This window comes from Palaemon carinicauda, chromosome 23 (genome assembly GCF_036898095.1).
Source record: "Palaemon carinicauda isolate YSFRI2023 chromosome 23, ASM3689809v2, whole genome shotgun sequence".
In the NCBI taxonomy this organism is placed as follows: domain Eukaryota; kingdom Metazoa; phylum Arthropoda; class Malacostraca; order Decapoda; family Palaemonidae; genus Palaemon; species Palaemon carinicauda.
In genome coordinates this window covers 105,110,785-105,134,759 of record NC_090747.1, presented here as the reverse complement: position 1 = coordinate 105,134,759, position 23,975 = coordinate 105,110,785, and the positions used below count along the sequence as shown (strand labels likewise).

The following is a 23,975-nucleotide window of genomic DNA, read 5'->3' as shown; positions in this document are numbered from 1 at the left end:
ATTAGGGAAGTAGGTAAGGACACAGCTTGTTGGTTAGGTTAGGGGGGAATGTTTAGGTTAGTTGATGTTCATTTTTAATGAACGCGTGAGGAACCGGCCGCTGATATACAAAGGCTCTGGGTTTTATTATAGAATAGTACAATAGTAGTTAAGACACTATAACTTTAATGATTAAATAGATTTTTGCTAATATACTTTTTTGTATCTCATATGTCATAAAACTATTAATGAAGTTAAAGATTTTGATAAAATATTCCTGTTTGCTTATTATCATATCAGCTGCTACGGAACGCGATTCCATCCAGATAATTCAGAAAAAAATTATAGTTGGTGTTTCGGTCGAAATTTACTTTTTTCAACAGAATAAGTGGCCTAGTACGTTATATATTCTAAACCTCTAAGTTTTCATTTTCAATATTGGGATATACTTATATTAAAGTTGCTCTTATATTTATGGTAATAATGATAGGTTAGGGTTTAAACTATGTTTGATGTATTTAGTCCGATATTGGAAAATAGAAGCCAAGTCCGATGTTCAAACTGATGCTGTAGCGCAAAGCTACAATTTTCTCCTGAATATAACCCTGTGGTTTTAATCAGTTACTCTACGATATTTTTAAGGATTGTAATAGAATTGATTTATTATGCTGTACTGTTTTATCATCTTAAGTCGAGTAAGTTTGATTTGGGAACGTGTACGTGTTTGAACTGAAGTCAAAATGTTATACGTAAACTATTCTAAATAGTAGCCCACGGGGCTAGCGTGCATAGCGAACTGTGTTCCGCTTGCCAGAACATAGGAGCAATGAGATAATGTTAAATCGCGAGCAAAGCAAACTGCGGCATAACGAAGACTAATATACAGGTAAATATGAGCCCTTAAGGAGATATTTGCAGTACGATGAACACTGCTACGAATGACTCCAGAGAAAATGAAATTTAAAAATCACGTTTTCCATGTGACTGGAAAGCCTAGCAAACGAATGCTCATGTTTTTATTGTTTCATTACTATGAAGTTTTTTGTTACGATGAATGGTTTTTGATGATGATGACTGGTGGAAACAACAAAGTTTAAACAAGTTAATATAAATAACATAAAATAAGACTGCTACATGGTATGTTTTACGGTGTTTCAACCGTTATTGATGACGTTACTTTTCTCATACCCATAGTTTTTTCAGTTATAGTAGTTGTCCCACCATAACTAAAACAATCATGGATTTCTGCCAGAAATCATTACAGTATAGAAAATATTCAAAACACCATAAACCACCTTAAGTAACAGTTGTATTTTCTCCAAACCATTTATTGTACCGTACAGTATTATATGTAATTAAGCTAAGTATGGATTACAATATTTTAATTAAGCTTTACCAAGTCAAAAAGCTTCGTTCACCCCTTCACTCCTAGATATAAGGACAAAAGTGGCTATTCTGTCCCTGGCAGAGCTTTCCCCTCGATCTACCTGTCATTACCAACTACTGTACAGTCGTCGTCGGCGCCCACTCGTGTCCGAGTATTGGGTTCTGTCGTTAGCAATCAGCCTCCCATCTATGGGGTGGGTGCTTTTGTCTGATGATAAAACGACAGAATGCCAGTAGCTGGGTATATTGTTTTGGGTGGTCGTGGCTTTGCAACGGCCACGCACACACACTTGGCCCACACCGTTTTCACCGCGGCTCAAGACATATGTGACAGGCGGCTTCTCCGATGTTGGTTGCATCGGGCTGCCGGGTTCTTGTTATGTCAAGGCCCGCCTTGTTGCCTGCCCGACAGGCATTGCCCTCTTCCGCCGGCGCTGGGAAGCTCCGCCGTTGGGGTCTTGTTTTTTATTTGATTTTGGAGTTTTCCTTCTCCTAGCCTTTGCCTATCTTAAATAAAGGAGAAGGCCTATAGGGGTCCAGTCTTGGTCTGGTCTCTCAGAACTGGCCTTAGCGGTATGGTTGAGCCTGCCAGGGTGGATAAACTACCCCACCACCATTGCCCAGCTCATCATCGAGACACTCAAGCCCCTCTACTGCAGCAAAGTGCTGGTACAGTACCTCGTTAACAATTCAATGGTTGTTCTAATGCCCCTGAAGACATATTTGTATTTTAAAGGTCTCACGGTTTGTTTAGCTAGGAAAAAATGAATTACTCTTAAAATTTTGTTGTATTACAACAGAAAATTTGGAAATTTCTAACTTTGCTTGGGTACAGATTGTTCAAAAACTCATAGGAAACTTTCATTTATTTCAGCAAGATGGTCTATTGTGTGGCCAACACTGTCTCAATAATCTTTTGCAAGGACAGTACTTCACAGCGGTTGACCTAGCAGACATTGCACAACAAATGGATCAGGCTGAACAACAGCACATGGCAGAACTAGGGATGCACACAGATGACTTTAGAAGGTTCATGGAGGTAATTCTGTTTCAAATGTTTCTCAATGTTCTTTTCATTTTGTAAGCTTTTTTGGCTTTGTTGTGACACAGTATATAATTAAACGACAGTATTGTACAGTACTTTTTAAATAGTGTTAGGATTCAATGTATTATTTGTACAATCCACAAACGTTGTACTGTACATGTATTTCTATATTCCTATTCTTCCACTATTCTGATATATTGACCATTCCAAAATGACTCAAACCAAAATTAATTTAGAAATGATGATAAGCTACAATAGAGATGAATGAAATTATTGGATTGCATATTGTAATAGTCTCATGAGGATTGTAAATTAGGTTCGTTCCTACACGAATACAAACTATTGTCCTTTGATAAGTATATGACTTCAGCAAAGCTCCGTCCACCTGTTAATCAGGTAGACACTCAAGTTTTTCTTTGGCCGAAACAGTATATACACATGTAACCTTACTGCCTTTCATATTTAATTTTTTCGTTTAATTTTTCTATATAGAAAGATAGTTGTGAGGACAGGCTGTTGTGTTTGAGTAAACCTGGCTAAATTAAAAGTTCAAGGATATGCAGTTGTTTTTCGGAAAAACCGCAAATGTGTGACTGGTTTACTGTGCAAACCTGCCATTGATCTCATAGACCATGTGCCTATTGGGGGTTGCATGAGTGTTTGCAACCTCGCCGTGAGTGGGTGTACGAAGGCGATAACAACCTGAAATTAAAGATGTTAACCTTCCATGGGTATCAGTGGTACTCTGTCAGGGAGGAGGAATTTTTTTTTCCTTCCTTTTGTACAGTACCTGCAGTGTCTTCCCAACTGCTGCTTCTCCCGAAGAGGCACTGAAGGGTGTAGCACATGCTGTCGCTGTTGCTGATGCTTTCGGGTCTCCTTTTGGCTCTTCCACTGTGGGAGTGTTGTTGTTGGTTTCCACAACCTCAACCCCAAAGAAGGCTTACAGGTGAAAACATGTGAGCCCTTCCTTTTCTAGTTCTTCCTCCTCCTTTGTTAGATTCTTCAGACAATGCTAATTCTAAAAAGAACAAGGAGATATCGAAGAAATCCAGAAAGACCAATCAACAGGAGTTGTGCAAGACTAACTGATCTCACCCCCCTTATGAGTGAGAGAGAGAGTGTACTGTGGAGAACCAACCCAAACTATGAACAGCCATTCAAGCTTTATTGAAGCCATATTGCTGTTAAAGGACATAGCTTTGCATAATTACGAAAAATAAAAAATGCATGATACAGTATATGGCCTCAGGTTTGCATAATTAAGAAAGATACAAATTGGTTAAAAAATGTGTGATATATGTGGTTGTTTCCTACAATGTATAGAGATATAAGAACAACAGTAAATGGATCCGGGACATGTGTCTGAGATCACTTTTCATTGTACTCTATATGTCTTATGTTAGAGGTGGGGAGTAGTCTAGGAACTGTCGCTGTAGATTGCCTGCAGTTGCCCTCCCATTATTGGTATCATCAGGTGATTAGCCATCCTCTCGACATTGATGAGCCTCTGCCAAGACTTTTGAAGGAGGTCTAGCCTGTTTTCTCCTCATTCCTATCATTTGGTTTGAGGAGGATGACAGGTATTCTTGTACTTCATTGTCAGAATTAATTGGGTTTGTACTTTTTTCTCTCCTTCTCCTGCAGGAAGTACCAGGTTCCAGTGCTTTTACTAGATCAGAGTAATGGAAGAGGTCAGATGTTCTATATACAGTAAGTGTTCATTTGATCAAAAATTGACCAGGACTTCCTCAAAATTACTTCTAGTAGTTTGGCTGCTGTCTCCTGTCTTTGTGACTGTGCATTGGTTAGCAATGTTATGGTAACATATGTTAGTGTTTTTCTTTATGCCAGCATTGATCGTTAATTATCTGGTCATCAATCATGATTTGCTTCTACCTATACACTGCCCATCTCATTTTTGAGAGGCTCATTCTTCTGGTTGGTAGTTTATATCAATCCAGTGGTATTGGCTCAGATTCCACTTGGTAGTTTTTTTGTTTTTCCACCTTCCTGTGCCATGGAGGCTCAGTAAGTAAAACTGGCATTTCCCTATTGTGACCAATATTAGGCTTGATTTTGGTCTACTGATGTTGAAAAGTATTATCCACCACATACCCACATCACCAAAAGTACTCTGTATAGGTATCTTCTTGTTGGAAGGGCGGCGTCTTGCAGCATAACAAATTTATGGATCTTTGATTATGTTAGTTTTTTCAGGCCAGTGTGCATTATTTATCCTTTTGGGTTGATATTATATACAGTACTGTGTTTGATTTTTCCTAGTGAGCTTACTCATAGTAGATAGTGTGCACAATTATTAGAAAACTCCCTTGATTAATGAATTTGTAATTATTTTGATTGGCTAATTTCCAATTACTATAGCATTGTAAGTGAAGGTGTACATAAAATCATGATAATTGGCTCATTATTTTTGTGGGCCTAAATGCCAGCTACCACCAGAATTAAAGGTGTATATAGAATTAAGGAAATTTGTATATTATGAATTATTATTATTTCTGACTATGATGTTCATGTTGCTTTTTCTCCTGAAGCCTGGTTTGATTAACAATTACCCGTTAGATTTAAAATGTGAAAAATTTACCCATTTTCTTTCACTTCAATGAATATAGGCCCTTAACAAGGGAATGGATCTTTCTAATGGTAAGGGTGAAAACCGCAGGTTGCTGCCGCTGTTAATCAATTATCTTCAGTTATCTTCATCAACCGGCCATGATCACAGTATGATTGGTTACTCTCTTAATTAATATGTCTTCCCCTGCTTTAGTTAGCAATTATTACATGGAATGTGTGCATTAATTATTTCTTGGATATCATGATCCCCATTCCATTTGTGGGTTGTGTCGGGGCCAATGCTATGATTTAAAAAAAATCATGGTGAAGAATTTGTTTCACTCTTGATAAGATTTATGGAAAAGTATTTGCATTGGTTGTTGGTCAAGTTATCAGTTCTAAGTGAAAAAAGAACCTTGCTGTTAGTTCTGGGGAGAAGCCGAGGAAGGCTAGGTTAGTTGAATATAGATGACGACGATATTGGCACGCTTCCACCTTTTGACAACACAAGTGTTCAGCCATCTTTCAATAGTGGTGAGCTTCATAAGCTTTTGACTTCACTTGCTTCCTTTGTTACATATCAGAAGTTCAGTGACCCCCCTTAGACTTAGCTATGTAATTCTGGTCCTTATCAAACCATAGCCATACCTAACTCAACTACCCCATAGTAATTCTATTATTGATCATGTTTCATCCAGGAGGGGTTCCGAACATGCGCTGTGCTCCACAGACTTGAAAACCTCACACAACCTCAAAATCTTAACATACTTTTCTTTCTGCTGCCAGATCCTTGCAATCCATAATCCTAGTCGCTCTATAAAACTAAACTAGGTTTTGAGGCAGAAGACTGAGGAGGTTGGACTGATCCTAATTCTTCTCCCCTTGCTGAAGTACTGTAAGCATTTCTCACCCTAAAGGTGGTAAAAATTCTGAAGAGGTGAACAAAGTTTCAACTAATTTGGATTGTTTTCATCATATTTCAGCCAACAATGGTCGCAATTCACTTACAAACTCCGCTACTAGCTCGTCTTACATAATTTTAACCAGGCACTAGCGAATACAAATATGATATGATTCCACCCGTTCCCACTGCTACCTCCTTTTCAAACCATAAACAAACCAAGAAATCGGCTGATGTTCATTCTACTGTAAACCTCCTACAGGACATGAAAATGAGGTAGAGGAAACTCAGGAGTCAGTAATGAAAGTGAGGGAGAACAACCTTTGTAATCTTTACGTAACCTTATTGCTGACATAAAACCTAATGAAGGCTTTAAGGTACAGTAATTTCAGGAATACTGTATCATAGCATGCTGAATAAATAAAGTGGCTACTTCCAAGTAAGTTTACACACCGCAATTCTCCAACTTCATTATGAATTAAACCCTCCTTATTATAGAAATATGTTAGTTGATCCAATCATCATACCTGATAAAAGAAAATCTCTAAATTTACGTTATGTATTAGGTGGTTATCACTTTCAATTAAAATCACTGCGTAGTGTGAAGTTTTATCAAACTTTTAACTAAATTCAGTTGTTTGCATGGATGAAATTAATCAGTTACCTAACTTTGTTATAGAACATAAAGCAGTCTTGGAAGTTTATTATTGACGCTATTAAACGAAATCATTGATGCGTAGTTTGCCTGATAATTGACTAGTGGCTCTTTGTGGATAAGAATATGTGAAATGTTATTGGAAGGATTTACTGAGCAGTTTATTCTAGTGTTTCAGAAATTTCTTTGAGCTGAGGAAATAATGACGCTTCATTTTTTTTACGCTTATCCTTCAATTGCGCCTTGCCTCCAACAGTGTGTGGGAGTCGGCAATAAGAATATCAGGGCAGATTTAGAAATGAGTATAATTTTAATCATTTTGATTATAGAATTTCTTTTTTTCTATACTCTCCTGATGTTCATATACAGTACATATTGACCATCATCTCCACTGACTCATAGTACCAAGAGGAGAGATAATGTCAACGTCAAAACTGAAGACTAGAATAATAGTGGCAGCAACCGCAGGTCTTCACCCTTACTGCTGGAGGGTTTCATTCCTTTGTTGAGTCCCTTGTCAGGTTGGAAGGAACGTAGAGAGTAGAGGTCCCCTTTTTGTTTTGTTTCATTTGTTGATGTTGGCTACCCCCCAAAATTGGGGGGAAGTGCCTTGGTATATGTATGTATGTATGTATGTATTCATTGAAGTGAAAGAAAATGGGAAAAGTTTCCTAGTAAGGGCTGATCAAACCAGGCTCCTGAAGAATCAGCAGTACGAAAAGCAGGCAAGTATAGAAATAAGAAATGTTATTTTTCTGTTATTTGATAAGACTTCTATTTCTTCTTTCTGTTGCAGCAACCATCTGTAAATATGGACGATAGTGGAATGTTCAGTATCCAAGTTCTTACCTCAGCTCTTCGTGTATGGGATTTAACCCTAATACCCTTTGCTTCATCACATGCGTTGGCAAAAGCTGCCCGTGGCAATCCAACGTAAGCTTCCCTGGTGCTTTGTGCTGTAGGAAAGATAGGTTAAATCAATACCATTGCTTGATTTATCGTTATTTATTGAATTATTATTCAATATTTTTGTTAATTTTTTGTAAAAAAAAAAATGTTTGATCATCCAAATCAAGTAAATTATGGTTGAAAACTAGCTAGCTGCCATTGCAGACCATACATCTGTTCCAAGTTGAATATTGAAACTACAGTATTGTGGTTTTCATGAGAAAAAAATGCCTATTTAGAGCATGAATTCATATTTGTTGATGACTCTCTCTAAAGTGCAAGCTGATGCTTTACAAATAGAACAACAGATCAGGCCTTCCATATGCATAAAAACGCGAATTTTCATCCCATTTTCTAGGTAATCTGTCGTACCGTAAACCCCCATTTAATTTTGCATTTTTCAATATTAAACTTAGCCGGTGATTATATAAGCTGCAGCTCTGCTGCCCGACAGAAAAAAGGGATTTTGACGAAGGAAAAATCTATTTCTGGGCGAGAGACCTGTGCCGCCCAGTGAAATACTCCTAGAGCACTATTTCTAAGGAATATAACTGCTATATATTACCAGAGAAAAAAAGCATAGGAATGCCAGGTTGAACCCAGCTCGCTCACCTATATAAGGTGTCGGTATAAAATACTGGGGCGTGATAATTCACAACCAGAGGTCTCGCACTATTTAGATATCTCCTCTTCAAAATCCCCGCCACAGCGAGGTGCCGTTCAACACTACTACCACTAACCCAACCCACGCCAGTGACGTCACTCCTCATAGCACCCAAGGTTTGGGGCCCATGTTGGGAGGGAAGTCAAGGGAGGGTTCACTGGGCGGCACAGGTCTCTCGCCCAGAAATAGATTTTTCCTTCGTCAAAATCCCTTTTCTGGGCTCCGACCTGTGCCGCGCAGTGAAATAGTACCAGAGAAATGGTCCCAAATCTTGGAACAATACCTGAGGAAGTAAAATAAAATCCAAAATAACAGGTAAGAGGATAGCAAGACATAGTTGATTAAGGTTCACTATGTTCAGGAGGAATCACATTCCCTGCTGCCACTGTAGCAAATATAAGGCTTCCAGAGGTTTTAAGCAGTGGCGTTTAAATAATGTTGGAGACTTCCGGCCTATATATTTAGTAAGTCCAGTGAAGTTCATAGTAAATAACTGAGGTAGCTACAGCTCATATATCATGGACGTGAGGGAGTGATGTGGGAATGATTCTAGGTAGCCCGTTAATGAAATGCAGAATCTTCTGTCTGAGTCCTTTCAGGATGATGGTTCTTCAGCTTCTCTAATGGGTAAGGGCCCCGAGGACTGAACGGGAGATATGTTTAAGTAGGCTTCCAGAGTGTTTACTGGACATAAAGATGGGTCCTGCGGAAGTGGGACAATCTTTCAGGGGAACCGTCTGTCCTGGGGGTCCTCATTTTCGCTAAAAATCTTTTGTCAGGGGAAAGGAGTACTTCCCCTGACGAGAGAAATTCAATATGACCTGGATCTCTAGACAAGGCTGAAAGTTCTGATATTCTGGCGCCAGAAGTCAGGTTCATTAAGAACAAGGATTTCCTAACCAATGGAATATAATGGCAAGTCTCGTTAAGAGTGTCTGAAGCCAACTTAAGTACGTCATTCAGAAACCAGGAAACTGAGCTAGGGTGAGTTGATGGTTTCAATCTGGCGCAGGTTCTCGGGATGGATGAGAAGTATGAATCTGTAAGGGCAATATTAAAGCCAATTGTAAAACCTTCAAGGCTGACTTAATTTGTGGTAATAGTACAAGTCGCTAAGTCTGATTCAAATAAAATTCTGAAGAAGGTTACTGTCAGATTCATAGTCATCGTCTCAACCTTTGAGTCCCTTAAAAACTGGCAAGTTTCATAACAGCCGAATCATACTGTCGAAGGGTGGATCCCCTCTTATCTGATTCTAAAAATAACGTATTTGAGGATCAATATCTGCACCTCTTGAGCTGCAAATTTCATAAAGTCCAGAAAGGTAGGGCATTCTGAATTTGAGGAAGCTAACACACAGCGAGTTGTACTGCTTGTGTTAGTATTGGATTGGGGATCTGTCGAGGTGGAGACCCAGTTCCACCAGAAGGGGAAACCCGTTGTGCTTGGGCCAGATGGGGACTACTAGAGCAACTTGGCCTTTGAAAGTCCTGAACTTGTCTAACACTTTCATCGACAGATTTATTGGTGGGAATAGGTAAATTCTCTCCCAAGTGTTCCAGACTAATGATAGTGCGTCTGTGGCGTAAGCCCGAGGATCCGGGCTGGGAGCTACGTAGCACTCCAGTTGTAGTTGCACTTTGTTGCAAACAGATCTATCTGGAGATCCGGAACCTGAGAAAGAATCCAACTGAAGGACATTGGGTCTAGTGACCACTCCGACTCCAGCGGAGTTGTCCTCGAAAGTGCGTCCGCCACTATCTATCTAGAAGAAACCTGATATGTTGGTTTTTGGCTGGAGCCGGTTGCTTAAGGTCAAAAATACCGCCATGGCCTCTAAAACATTGATATGAAGTTGGCGGAATATTGTCGACCATAGTTCCAGGACTTTCGTGTACTGAGAGTATCCCCCCCCCCCCCGCCTGTTAGGGAGGCGTCTGTGTAAATGACGAGCTTGGGGGTGGATATTGTAAGGAAACGGATTTGCCAGATTTTGACCTTTGTCCATGGTTGAAGTCTTTTCTTCAGAATTGGTTGGAGTCGAGCCCTTTGTCTCGATATTACTCGTTTTCCTGGAGCACCATACTCGGCTTATATCTTTCAGTCTGGCCTTCAGTAGTATATCTGTTACTGAGGCAAACTGGAGGGCACCCAGGATTCTCTCTTGATTTCTTCTGGAAGATAATTTGTCTTTGAGAAAACGTATTGTGTTTTGCTATATCGTTCCTCTTGGCTGTTGGGAGACAGAGTGTGGGAGCATAGAACCCATTGAATCCTAACCATGAAACTTGTCCTCGGGACCAAACGAGATTTCTCGAAGTTGATTTGGAACCAAAACTGTTGTAAGAGATGATCACTCTGTAGTTGCTGTGAGGCAGTTTGCCTAGTTGAAGCCTAGAAACGGACGAAAATGCCTTGCTTTCGGAACATGATAGCAAACGTCTGCAAGATCCATAGGGGAGGTGACGGCCCCACAGAGAAGCAAGGTCCGCACCTGAGAGATGGTCAGCATGTGAAACTTGTCGCATTAAATGTAAGAATTCAGAAGCGACAGGTCTAGGATTACTCTTCGCTATTCTGAGTCTTTCTTTGGCCCGCTGAACAAGTGATCCTGAAATTACAAACGATTTACTTTCTTTATTGCTTCCTTTTGCAATAAATCGTTTTCATATAAGACTAGCTCTTCCGTTGGATGTTGATGAAAACTGGTTGGTGGAGGGGGCCATTCTATCCAACTCCACCCCAGACCTTTGGAAATTATACTGAAAGCCCAAATGTTGAACGTTCAACGGTTCCGGAAGATGTAAAGTCCTACCCCTACCTGAGAACTCCCAGTGATTTGCTGCGGATTTACCTCCTCGGCCTCGAGAGTAGCTGTTGCGAAAAGTTCCTCTCGAGCTAGCGCCTCTGGGGCGCTGGTAACCCTGGAAAGCATCCTGAGTTTCAAAGGTGGGCCTAAGGGCTGGGGAAGTAGCATAGGAGGTAGTTGCTACTTGGGACTGAGGAACCAGCACGTATTGCTGTTGGGGTTGACCCTTCGAAGTGAAAGGTTGACTCCCTTGTGCCACCGGGATGGTTTGAACCACCTGTTGGGACTGCCGGATTGGAAGGAATGGAAAGATCTCAGACTCTTTCTACCTCGAGATTGGTTGCTGGCCGGTTCGAACTTGTGCTTGGGGACTAAGCCCATCGAACCTTGAGGCTCTGATTGACCCTAGCAGCTCCAGACTGGGGCTTTAATGAGCTTGTTAGGCTCATGTCTGATAGTGGCCTCAGACAAGACATGCCTACAGCAACGACGTCTGGCCGCAAAGAAGTCGTAGGAATCAGACAGTAAGGTTTGAAGTAATGACTTCGTCAAGACCTTAAAAGGTGGTTCTTCTTCATACATTAAAGAGGTCTTTTCTGCCATTGTAGCCGAGTTGATATGTCTACTCAGGCGCATACAGGCTTCGAGCTCGAGGCATATCAGAGATTCCGGAAGCCTGGGTAGCCACTCACTGAACTGAATGGGAGCACAGTCAGCGCTTAATTTACCCGATGTGAAGGTCGCCGGGGCGTTAGTCCAGCAATCGTGATCCCCCAGGGACAGGAGGGAGGTCGGATGCGTTTCCTTCAGCTGCGGTAACGGCTTGTCCTCGTTTATTGCCTGCTGAGCAAGGTCCGATATCTTAGTGACACACGGAGTAGGGGTTTACTCCTCCACTAGAAACATCGTGTACGGGCTCTTGTGAGGTGTTAACGTAGTGTTAACACACTCCCACTCGTTTAAGGGCCGGACCCAGGTGGACTGAGCCTGCCCCTTTGGGTACATTTTGGTTTCTTTGGGGACCTTGTCAAACCTTACGAGTGTCTCCTCGGTAAGGCATGCGAAACCAGAGAGAGGGAACTGTAGACCCGGCGGGTAGAATTCAAAATCTTCTACAGTCCGGGTGCCAAACCCTTCGATGGTTAACATACCATCTTTGAAGGGAGAGTGCAAGGCCCCCTTCCACGGATTGCTTTCGACGAATTCCGGGATGATATATTGTGCTGTTGAGGTAGCCCATAACAAATGAGACCCTGTAAGAGGCTATCTGGTTTAGCACTCTCTCTTCCCCCTAATGGGCAATAATTCCATTCAATTGTCAAGTTCACAGAGGCACCAGGAATCTTCCATCCTATAATTCGTGGTGACTCGGTATGTGACACGAGGTTTGAGCCAGTGAGCTACAGAGGTCCGTAATTTATATATATATGTATATATATGGATAAATATCAGCACAACATCGTGTTCAAATAGAAATAAATTTCTACCTCATCCCTGGGATCGGTCGCTGGCCTCTTCTAATGAAAGGTCAGGTTGAAACTAACCATGCCACGAGAGGCCATGCATCAATCTGGAAAGGGTTGCCGGATCGAAGGGAGCCTCCGGGGTCGTAGGTTTCAGGCCGGGCTTCGCTCTCGACCCAAGAGAAGTCTTAACTGGTTTGGTGATTTTGAAGACCTGTGAGTCTTTGGTAGGGCTGGCAGGTAGCTTTAACTTTAGGGACAACGGGACGTGGCCAGACATCAGCCACGTGCTTCCTTGAAAACCCTAAAAGGAAGAGACACAGGGTCTCTTTGCCCTGACACTCCAGGCAAACCCGCCAACCCAGATCTAAAGAGTCGCCAAGGTAGAAGAGACTGCGAGCTCCGAAAGAGGGTATATCGTTACTAATGAACAAGGTAACTCCGTTGGGAATGTAAAATAAATAGATCGAGAATAATGTTTAAATCGATCAATCACAAAGGAAATAAAATGAAAATCCCAAAATAATATATCCGAAGTTATAATTATAGATAGTAACGACAGGGGCACCTACAGTGTCCCATAGTAGGGTAGTAACCCAAAAAGATCCGGGTGTTCCGAATTCTTAAAATAGACCGGTATGAAACCGGGAGAAAAGGCTATGAACAAAATTTCGGACCGGTATAATAACCGGGGAGAAAACTTTCATAAATTAACTGACATTGTCAAAATAATTCCATAAAAGGTGAAGATTATCAATGAAATAATATTGTCATAGCGCGAAATATACTATCCCGTCGGTACTGGGGAAGTATAGAATAACATAAAGATACATAAGTATCCCATAGCAGGTCAGTAACCTAAAGAGATCCGGATGCTCCGAATTCTTGAATTAGACCAATATGAAATCGGGACAAAAGACTATGAACAAAGTTCAGATCGGTACAGTAACCGGGGAAAAACTTATCATAAATTAACTGACTTTGTTAAAACAATTCCATAATAAGTTAAGGTTATCAATGAAAAAATATTGTCATAGCGAGAAATATACTATCCCGTTACTACTTGGGAAGTATAGAATAAAATAAAGATACGTGAGTGTCCCATAATAGGTTAGTAACCTAAAAGGATCCGGGTGTTCCGGGTTCTTAAAGTAGACCGATATGAAACCGGGACAAAAGGCTATGAACAACTCTAGGACCGGTTTAGTAACCGGGGAAAAACTTATAAATAAACTGACATTGTTAAAACAATCCCGAAATAAGTTAAGGTTATCAATGAAATAATATTGTCATAGCTTGAAATACACTATCCCGTCGCTACTTGGGAAGTATAGAATAAAATACAGATACGTGAGTATCCCTTAATAGGTTAATAACCTAAAAAGATCCGGGTGTTCCGGATTCTTAAAATAGACCGATATGAAATCGGGACAAAAGGCTATGAACAAAATTTCGAACCGGTATAGTAACCGGGGAAAAAATTATAAAAATTAACAGACATTGTTGAAACAATTCCGTAATAAGTTAGGATTATCAATGAAATAATATTGTCATAGCGAGGAATATACCATCCCGTCATTACCAGGGAGGTATAAAATAAAAAGGGATGAAAAAGGATGCAAAAAACAGTGATGAATAAATATAATCAAAACTAGTTCCGGGGCCGGGGAACAGGGTTGGTAAAGTAAACTTAAAGTAACTTAAAGTAACTTAAAGTAAACTTAAAGTAACCAAAGATACATCCTTAAAATACATAAATAGAAAACTCCAGTTATGATCTAAAACTAATGTCTGTAATTGAATAGGGCTCCCGGAGGGAGGATATTAATCAAAACTGTGTCAGTGTCAACAGATCTTGTATTTAAGAGCCCGAAGGCTCCGATGTCTGATGACGATGGGTACCACTGGAGAGCGCGGGGGGAGCCAATGGAACCCCCACTACCCAACCGGAGGTACCGGGACGAAGGTAATGATTCATGTAGAATATAATATAATGATATGGGATATTAATAAGTCCTATGCGGACGATAATAGCAGGAGGTACCGTAGGTGGGGACACTCCTAATATAAGTGCTCATTCTTACAACCATAGCTAAAAGCAAAATTTACACCAAGGTGCAGTCATACCGACTAATCACGTGTGATAGTCCCCGGTGGTCCCGGCCCTCCCCCTCCCCCGACCGATGGCCAATCGGGGCGACGGGAGGGGGGGAGACGAAACCGCCCGGTATGAATGAATGAGACTAAGTCACACCCCGTGGGTACACTCAGTCCTCAATATGTCGGAACGTTGAGGGAAGACTGAGGAACAAGCATACTTGACCCGTATGTCATAACCAACAACCATCGAGTGAGAGGATGGGTGTACACTGGAGGAGGGGGGGATGGAATAGCCTCCCCAACCTGTGGGGGGGGGGGGGGGTATGGAACCGGGGAATCACCAGTGCGTAGTGGTAGACAGGGCTACCAACTGGAGATCCCCTCAACATGACATGAAAATCCCAAAAATATGATCATAACGGAGTAAAGCAATAAATATAATATCAATGCACAAATACATAAAAATAATTAATGAATTAAAAGCGAAATCACGTAAGTAAGGTTAGGCATGCAGAAATAATATGGCGAGAGAGGGACTCGGGCGAGTGGTAAGGGAGGAGCATGACGCCATCAGCAGATGGAAAGCAGGGGTACCAACCTAGTTACTGAAGCGGTAGATCGAACAGTAAAAACAACAAAATACGCGAGAGTCCCACTCGAACCAAATGTAAAACTAGGTGGAGCGTAATAAAACTAAAAGGTTTAATAATGAGTGAGATGGTCGTCTTCCTAGAACTAGCGAAACAATCTCAAAGGTGACGCAATCCACCAACATGCACGAATGCAGGCATACCAACATAACCTACTCCTTGATGAAACGCTAACACTGATATCATAGGATAACTTAAAATTAATGCTAGATGAAAGCATAAAGATGGAGTACTATATAAATGTAAGGAAAAAACTCCTAAAAGTTCGAACAAATATTAATGACGGACGAACTAACGAGAAAAAGGGCAGAGCCGAACCATGAACGGTAAGAACGGGGACGCCGTTCATATATAAACACTTCTCAATTAATAAAAACAGAGGTTACACTGCCCAATCTCGCTAAAACTCATGGATAAAGTACTTAACTTCGATGGGGTATCATGGGAATCGGCCATCGATTATAAAATAATGATAAATCCAAGGGTAAACACAAGAAAAAAACATGTTGGACTTAATAACAACAAGTGCTATAAAGGAGTGACGTCACTGGCGTGGGTTGGGTTAGTGGTAGTAGTGTTGAACGGCACCTCGCTGTGGCGGGGATTTTGAAGAGGAGATATCTAAATAGTGCGAGACCTCTGGTTGTGAATTATCACGCCCCAGTACCGACACCTTATATAGGTGAGCGAGCTGGGTTCAACCTGGCATTCCTATGCTTTTTTTCTCTGGTAATATATAGCAGTTATATTCCTTAGAAATAGTGCTCTAGGAGTATTTCACTGCGCGGCACAGGTCGGAGCCCAGAAACTCTACATTCAAAATCCGCCAGCGATCGCTATGCAGGTAGGGGGTGTACATCAACAGCGCCATCTGTCGAGCAGGTACTCAGTACTCAATGTAAACACAGAACTCAATTTTCTCTCTGTCGTGCCACCGGCAAGACCTACTAAATTCGCTGTTGCTTACTGGATTGGTTTTCACATATTTTGGTGAAGTACACATTTCTAGTTTTGAGCTTTCGCTTTGCAGACGTTATCTTCAATACATCCTTGCATTCTTTTATTGATTTTGGATTATTTGTTGACGACTTTGGGTAGATTTTGAATTCCCCTTTGACTAATTCAAGATGGCTGACCCTTCTCAAGTCCCTAAATTCAGGAAATGTAATGCTAGGGACTATTCAAGGCGTCTTCCGAAGGCCTCTATCGATCCTCACACCGTTTGTTCCAATTGTCGGGATAAGACCTGTCAATTGGAAGATCGATGTGAGGAATGCGTTGGGCTTTCGGAATTCGATTTCATCGAATTCCAGAAATACACACGTAGGCTAGAGAGAGATAGAGTCAGGAGAAGTTCATCTCGCTCCGTTGATTTTTCCTCTCCTCATGCCCCACAACCTATTCCTTCCCCTGTAGTGGTTGCTCCTGATCCCCCTTCTAGCACTCAACAACCTTCGATGGCAGATATGATGCGTGCCATCCAGGCTCTGGGTGAGAGAGTCGAGTCATTGGCGAGTGACCGTAACCAACTCATGGCAGACGTCAAGGAGTTGAAGTGTAAGAGTGCAGTGGGTAGTGACAAAGTGAGTGGTAGTGTTGTGGAAAGTGTTGTAGATAGTGTTGCGCTTGAGGGTTCGTCTGTTCGTGCCTGTCGTCCTCCCAGTCCGGGACCTCTTGCAAGCTCCCAAGCCCAGGGGAGAAGCAATGTCGTACGACCAAAGGGTTCGAGAGGCTTTAATCAGCGAACAGACGTTCCCTCTGTGGTTTCGGACGTATCTAACCAAGATCGCCCCACCCACACGAAGACGAGAGAGCCCATTTATTCCTCGTCTGCGGAAGAGGTTTCTCGAAAGAAACCATGGACCAAGGTCTCGCGGCCTCTTAAGCGCAAGTCGGTCCCTTCCGCGCAAGTCCAACGGCCCAGTTGTAGCCACTGGGTCAGTTCGGACTCGCTGCAGTCTTCCGATGACTGCACACCTCCTAAGAGAGGCAAAGCGGTACCGCATCAGGCAGTAACACCGTCTGTTGCCGCACCTGCTACTGTAGACCCTAAGTGGTCTTTGCTGCAGACCATGCAGACACAGTTAACGTCATTGATGCAGGACTTTCGTGCGGAGAAGGTTGACGCTGCACCAACCGCTAGCCTACAACCACCCACGGTTGTGCGTCCAGTGGACGCTGAGGCTACCTTCTCCCGCACTCCAGCTGTGAGAGTCCCGCCACCCATGTGTTCCAGTGTACCCTGCCAGCCGCATGTTGACGTTCAGCGACGCACGGAACCTAAGTTATTTTGTTTTGACGCGGTGCGTCAACCTCCGCAACCCAGTGTGGTTACCACAACTCGCCCACAGCAGACTAGACAGTCTGGAGTAGACGCTTTGCGCCCCCGCGCTGCTATGGTTGTTGCCAGTTCACAGACTGAGCAACAGTTCCATGGCGTTGCGTCCGGTTCAGTCACGCATGCACCCGTGCTGCCGGACTCAGCTGACCAGCCGTTTCCTACTCCTTTGCCGCTTCCTCCTCAGTTTTCAGATGATGGACTCTCTGATGATGACGACGCTGCACACATTGACGACCCGCATACGGACATCGACGAACCCAAGACCACGCAACCCTCCTTGGACTTTAGGAAAGTTCTTGCACTGTTCAGGGAGATGTATCCTGATCAGTTTGTTTCTGCGGCCCCACGCTCTCCTCCATCTGAGTTCGCTTTAGGCACGCAGTCATCCGCGCCTGCCTTTACGAAGCTCGTCCTCGCCCGCTCGTCTAAGAGAGCTTTACGAGTGTTGGGAGAATGGATGCAGTCCAAAAAGAACCTTGGGAAGACAGCATTCACGTTTCCCCCTGCAAGACTCTCTTCCAGATCGAGCGTCTGGTATGCCACGGGAGAAGTTCTCGGCTTGGGAGTTCCTGCCTCTGCCCAGGGCGACTTCTCAAGTCTAGTAGACTCTCCCCGCAGGCTAGCCATGAGACGCTCTAAGATTTGTTGGTCTCCTTCAGACTTAGACCATCTGTTGAAAGGAGTGTTCAGAGCCTTCGAGGTTTTTAACTTTTTGGATTGGTGTCTGGGAGCGTTGAGCAGGAAGATCTCCCCTTCTGACAAGGAAACTTCCATGCTCATTATGTCCTGCATGGACAAGGCCATACGGGACGGTTCCAGTGAGCTTGCGGCTTCGTTCGTTTCCGGGGTCCTCAAGAAACGGGAAAACCTTTGCTCCTTCTTGTCAGCTGGAGTAACACCGTGTCAGAGATCGGAACTTATGTTTGCTCCTCTCTCAAAGTGCCTTTTCCCAGAGGAGTTGATAAAGGAGATTGCTGCCTCCTTGATTCAAAAAGACACTCATGACCTGGTTGCGTCCTCGGCCCGCAAAGCCACCCCTTTGCCTACCTTGTCTAGACCCAGGATGGACACTCCAGCGTCCAGATTCATTCCGCCCTTTCGTGGCAGAGCCTCCAGCAGAGGAGGTGCTCGTGCCGAAGGGAGACGTGGGAAGAAGAAAGGTACCAAGTCCTTTAAGGGCAGAGTCTGACTGCCACCTTCTTCAGACAGCAGTGGGAGCCAGACTCAAGAACTTCTGGCAGACCTGGGAGAAAAGGGGCGCAGATGCACAATCTGTGAAGTTGCTCAGAGAAGGGTACAAGATCCCGTTTGTACGCAAACCCCCTCTAGCAACGTCTCCCATCGATCTCTCTCCCAGGTACAGAGAGGAGGACAAGAGACTAGCTTTGAAGCAAGAGGTGTCTCTCTTACTAGAAAAGGGAGCGGTAGTCAAAGTCCGGGACCATCAATCCCCGGGCTTCTACAACCGTCTCTTCTTAGTGGTAAAGAAGACAGGAGGGTGGAGGCCGGTGCTAGACGTCAGTGCGCTGAATGTCTTTGTCACAAAGCAGACGTTCGCCATGGAGACCACAAAGTCTGTTCTAGCAGCGGTCAGGAAGGAAGACTGGATGGTCTCTTTAGACCTAAGGGACGCTTACTTTCACGTCCCCATCCACCCAGAATCCCAACCTTTTCTGAGGTTCGTTTACGAAAAGGTTGTCTACCAATTTCAAGCCCTGTGCTTTGGCCTAAGCACGGCTCCTCTTGTCTTTACGAAACTGATGAGGAATATTGCCAAATTCCTGCATTTAGCGGATATCAGAGCCTCCCTCTATTTGGACGACTGGCTTCTAAGAGCTTCTTCCAGTCGTCGCTGTCTGGAGAATCTAAAGTGTACTCTAGATCTGACCAAGGAATTGGGTCTCCTGGTCAATATGGAAAAGTCCCAACTGGTCCCATCCCAAACTATAGTATACTTAGGGATGGAGATTCACAGTCAAGCTTTTCGGGCTTTTCCGTCGGCCCCCAGAACAAGTCAAGCCCAAGGATGCATCCAGAACATGCTAAAGAAGGACCGATGTTCAGTCAGACAGTGGATGAGTCTGATAGGGACGCTTTCATCCCTAGAACAGTTCATTTCATTAGGGAGACTGCACCTCCGTCCCCTTCAATTTCACCTAGCTGTTCACTGGAAAAAGGACAAGACGCTAGAAGCGGTCTCGATCCCCATTTCCGAGAAGATGAAGTCATCACTGACTTGGTGGAAGGACAACATCAACCTCAGAGAGGGTCTGCCCCTGGCTGTTCAGACCCCCAACCACGTTCTCTTCTCGGACGCATCGGACACGGGCTGGGGTGCGACATTAGACGGTCGGGAATGCTCGGGAACTTGGAACTCGAATCAAAGAATGTTACATATCAACTACAAGGAGCTACTGGCAGTTCATCTGGCCTTGAAAAGCTTCAAGTCCCTCCTTCTAGGCAAGGTGGTGGAGGTGAACTCAGACAACACCACGGCCTTGGCGTACATCTCCAAGCAAGGAGGGACCCATTCTATGACGTTGTACGAGATCGCAAGGGACCTCCTCACCTGGTCAAGAGATCTAAACCTTTCTCTAGTAACGAGGTTCATTCAAGGCAACATGAATGTCATGGCGGATTGCCTCAGTCGGAAGGGTCAAATCATTCCAACAGAATGGACCCTACACAAGGATGTGCGCAAGAGACTATGGGCCACATGGGGCCAACCTACCATAGATCTCTTTGCAACCTCGATGACCAAGAGGCTCCCAATTTATTGCTCGCCAATCCCGGACCCAGCAGCAGTTCATATAGATGCCTTTCTACTGGATTGGTCCCATCTAGACCTTTATGCATTCCCCCCGTTCAAGATTGTCAACAAGGTACTGCAGAAGTTCGCCTCTCACGAAGGGACAAGGTTGACGTTAGTTGCTCCCCTCTGGCCCGCGAGAGAATGGTTCACCGAGGTACTTCAATGGCTGGTGGACGTTCCCAGAACTCTTCCTCTAAGAGTGGACCTTCTACGTCAGCCACACGTAAAGAAGGTACACCCAGGCCTCCACGCTCTTCGTCTGACTGCCTTCAGACTATCGAAAGACTCTCGAGAGCTAGAGGCTTTTCGAAGGAGGCAGCCAGGGCGATTGCTAGAGCAAGGAGGACATCCACTCTTAGAGTCTACCAGTCGAAGTGGGAAGTCTTCCGAAACTGGTGCAAGTCGGTATCAGTATCCTCAACCAGTACCTCTGTAACCCAAATAGCTGACTTCCTATTATACCTGAGGAAGGAAAGATCTCTTTCAGCTCCCACGATCAAAGGTTACAGAAGCATGTTGGCAGCAGTCTTCCATCACAGAGGCTTAGATCTTTCTAACAACAAAGATCTACAGGACCTCCTTAAGTCTTTTGAGACCTCGAAGGAGCGTCGTTTGGCTACACCGGGTTGGAATTTAGACGTGGTACTAAGATTCCTTATGTCAGAAAGGTTCGAGCCACTACAATCAGCCTCCTTTAAAGATCTCACTTTAAAGACTCTTTTCCTCGTTTGCTTAGCAACAGCTAAAAGAGTCAGTGAGATACACGCCTTCAGCAGGAACATCGGATTTTCATCTGAAACGGCTACATGTTCTTTACAGCTTGGTTTTCTAGCCAAAAACGAGCTACCTTCTCGTCCTTGGCCGAAATCGTTCGATATTCCAAGCCTTTCAAATTTGGTTGGAAATGAACTAGAAAGAGTCTTATGCCCTGTTAGAGTTCTTAAGTTCTATTTAAGACGAACTAAACCTTTACGAGGACAGTCAGAAGCTTTATGGTGTGCTATTAAGAAACCTTCTTTACCTATGTCAAAGAATGCAGTTTCCTATTATATCAGACTGTTGATACGAGAAGCTCATTCCCATCTGAATGAGGAAGACCATGCTTTGCTGAAGGTAAGGACACATGAAGTTAGAGCTGTCGCAACTTCAGTGGCCTTTAAACAGAATAGATCTCTGCAGAGTATAATGGACGCAACCTATTGGAGAAGCAAGTCAGTGTTCGCGTCTTTTTATCTTAAAGATGTCCAGTCTCTTTACGAGAACTGCTACACCCTGGGACCATTCGTAGCAGCGAGTGCAGTAGTGGGTGAGGGCTCAACCACTACATTCTCCTAATTCCATAACCTTTTTTAATCTTTCTCTTGAAATGTTTTTTATTGTTGTTTTTTGGGTTGTCCGGAAGGCTAAGAAGCCTTTCGCATCCTGGTTGATTTGGCGGGTGGTCAAATTCTTTTCTTGAGAAGCGCCTAGATTAGAGGTTTTGATGAGGTCCTTTAGTATGGGTTGCAACCCTTGATACTTCAGCTCCTAGGAGTCGCTCAGCATCCTAAGAGGATCGCGAGGCTCAGTAAGGAAGACGTACTTAAAAAAGGCAGAGTAATTGTTCAAGTCGACTTCCTTACCAGGTACTTATTTATTTTATGTTTGTTATTTTGAATAACTGCTAAAATGAAATACAAAATCCTTAGCTCATAATAATGTAAACAAATAATGCTGGTCTCTACCCACCCCCCTGGGTGTGAATCAGCTTATATAATCACCGGCTAAGTTTAATATTGAAAAATGTTATTTTTATTAATAAAATAAATTTTTGAATATACTTACCTGGTGATTATATATTAAAGGACCCTCCCTTCCTCCCCAATAGAGACCCAGTGGACCGAGGAGAAAATTGAGTTCTGTGTTTACATTGAGTACTGAGTACCTGCTCGACAGATGGCGCTGTTGATGTACACCCCCTACCTGCATAGCGATCGCTGGCGGATTTTGAACGTAGAGTTTTTCTGTCGGGCAGCAGAGCTGACAGCTATATGATCACCGGGTAAGTATATTCAAAAATTTATTTTACTAATGAAAATAACATTTTAAAACTAGCTAGCTGCCATTGCAGATCATACATCTGTTCCAAGTTGAATATTGAAACTACAGTATTGTGGTTTTCCTGAGAAAAAAATGCCTTTTTAGAGCATGAATTCATATTTTTTGATGACTCTCTCTAAAGTGCAAGCTGATGCTTTACAAATAGAACAACAGATCAGGCCTTCCCATCCCATTTTCTAGGTAATCTGTCGTACCGTAAACCCCCATTTAATTATGCATTTTTTCTTGTATATTGGTCCACTGAATTAACACTGTTTAATCTCTTATTGGTCTTTGCTCTGCCATTGCTCGCTTCACTCACAGTTTAACATTATTGTATCTCATTGCTCCACTGTTTTGGCCGGCGGTACATGTTCCGCTGTGCCCCTTAGCCATTTGGGCAAGTATTTTGTCATTTTTTTAGCTATGTAATTAATCAGTTGGTTCAGTTGGTTTGTACTCCGCCTTGGCTTGCCTCTTGCAATTAACCCTTTTACCCCCAGGCTATTTGGAAATTTCCAACCCTTAACCCCCAGGGGGTTATTTTTTCCCACCACATTTTGCAGTATATTTTGTTTAAATTGCTCTAACAGCCTTAATTTTTGCCATAGAGAGGTCAGGTTGGTCTCATTCTCTTGGAAAATGCCTGAATTTTCTCAAAAAATTATAAAAAATATGAAAAAAAAATTTTTTATAGCATTTTTTTGCAAGGACGTACCGGTACGTCCATGGGGGTAAAGGGATGGCTTTTGTGAAACGTACCAGTACGTCCTTTGGGGGTAAAAGGGTTAAACATTCATCTCCTTGATCTTCTGCTCTGGTAAGTGTTATCTGTTGTGCTCTGCACGTTAGCTGCACGGCTGAGTATTTTGGCATTATTTTATTTATCTAGTTAATTATTTAGTTCAGTTGGTCTTTGTTCTGCCATGGCTCGCTTTGTTCTCAATTTAACATTATCTCATTGCACCTCTGCTCTGGCAAGCAGTACCTATTGAGCTATGCATATTAACCGCATGAACGAGTATTTTGGCGTTGTTTTATAAATGTAATTAATCACTGTTCAGTATAATAAATACTGTATACATGAACAATCATATTACTTACGTTACAGTCCTCCCCCACTTTTTGCGAATTCGTCTGTTGAGAATTCACTTTAACGAGTTTTTCAACAGTAAAATAATAACTTTATACCTCGACAAAAAAAAATGATAAAAATATGATAAAACTAGATCAAAACATTGTGAAAATATCACAAATAAAGAAAGCATGATTGAACAAGAGCGTGATAGAAAATACCCTAGCCCTGCATCTGCTGAGACTGCGTATGTCGTTTGTGTTGCTTACACGAAATTGTATACCACAAAATATTGGCAAAGAGTCAACCAATTAAGATATGGTAATCTGTATCCTAGCTGATTATTGGCCCACATTGCGCAGCATCTCCCAAAAGAATGATGCTAGGCTAGGCAGCATCTCCCGTTGTTGCATTCTACTGTGCATTTTGCAAGCTGTACATCTACAAGTGTTACTTTATTTATGTTTTGTGATACTTTCGTTAAAGTTTTTTCT

The 23,975-nt window shown here is 42.8% G+C and overlaps 1 protein-coding gene across 3 annotated transcripts in view; it reads left to right on the top strand.

The window, feature by feature from the left end:
• LOC137617340 (ataxin-3-like) overlaps positions 1 to 23,975 on the top strand; it is a 43,520-nt gene that overhangs the window by 780 nt on the left and 18,765 nt on the right. For all 3 annotated transcript variants that reach the window (XR_011039626.1, XR_011039625.1, XM_068347363.1), the window contains exons 2-3: positions 2,240 to 2,404; positions 7,337 to 7,473. Coding sequence is in view for 1 of the 3 variants with exons in the window: in XM_068347363.1 (XP_068203464.1) it covers positions 2,240 to 2,404; positions 7,337 to 7,473 (302 nt within the window). In the remaining 2 variants the exon portion in view is untranslated. The remainder of the gene's footprint in view (positions 1 to 2,239; positions 2,405 to 7,336; positions 7,474 to 23,975) is intronic.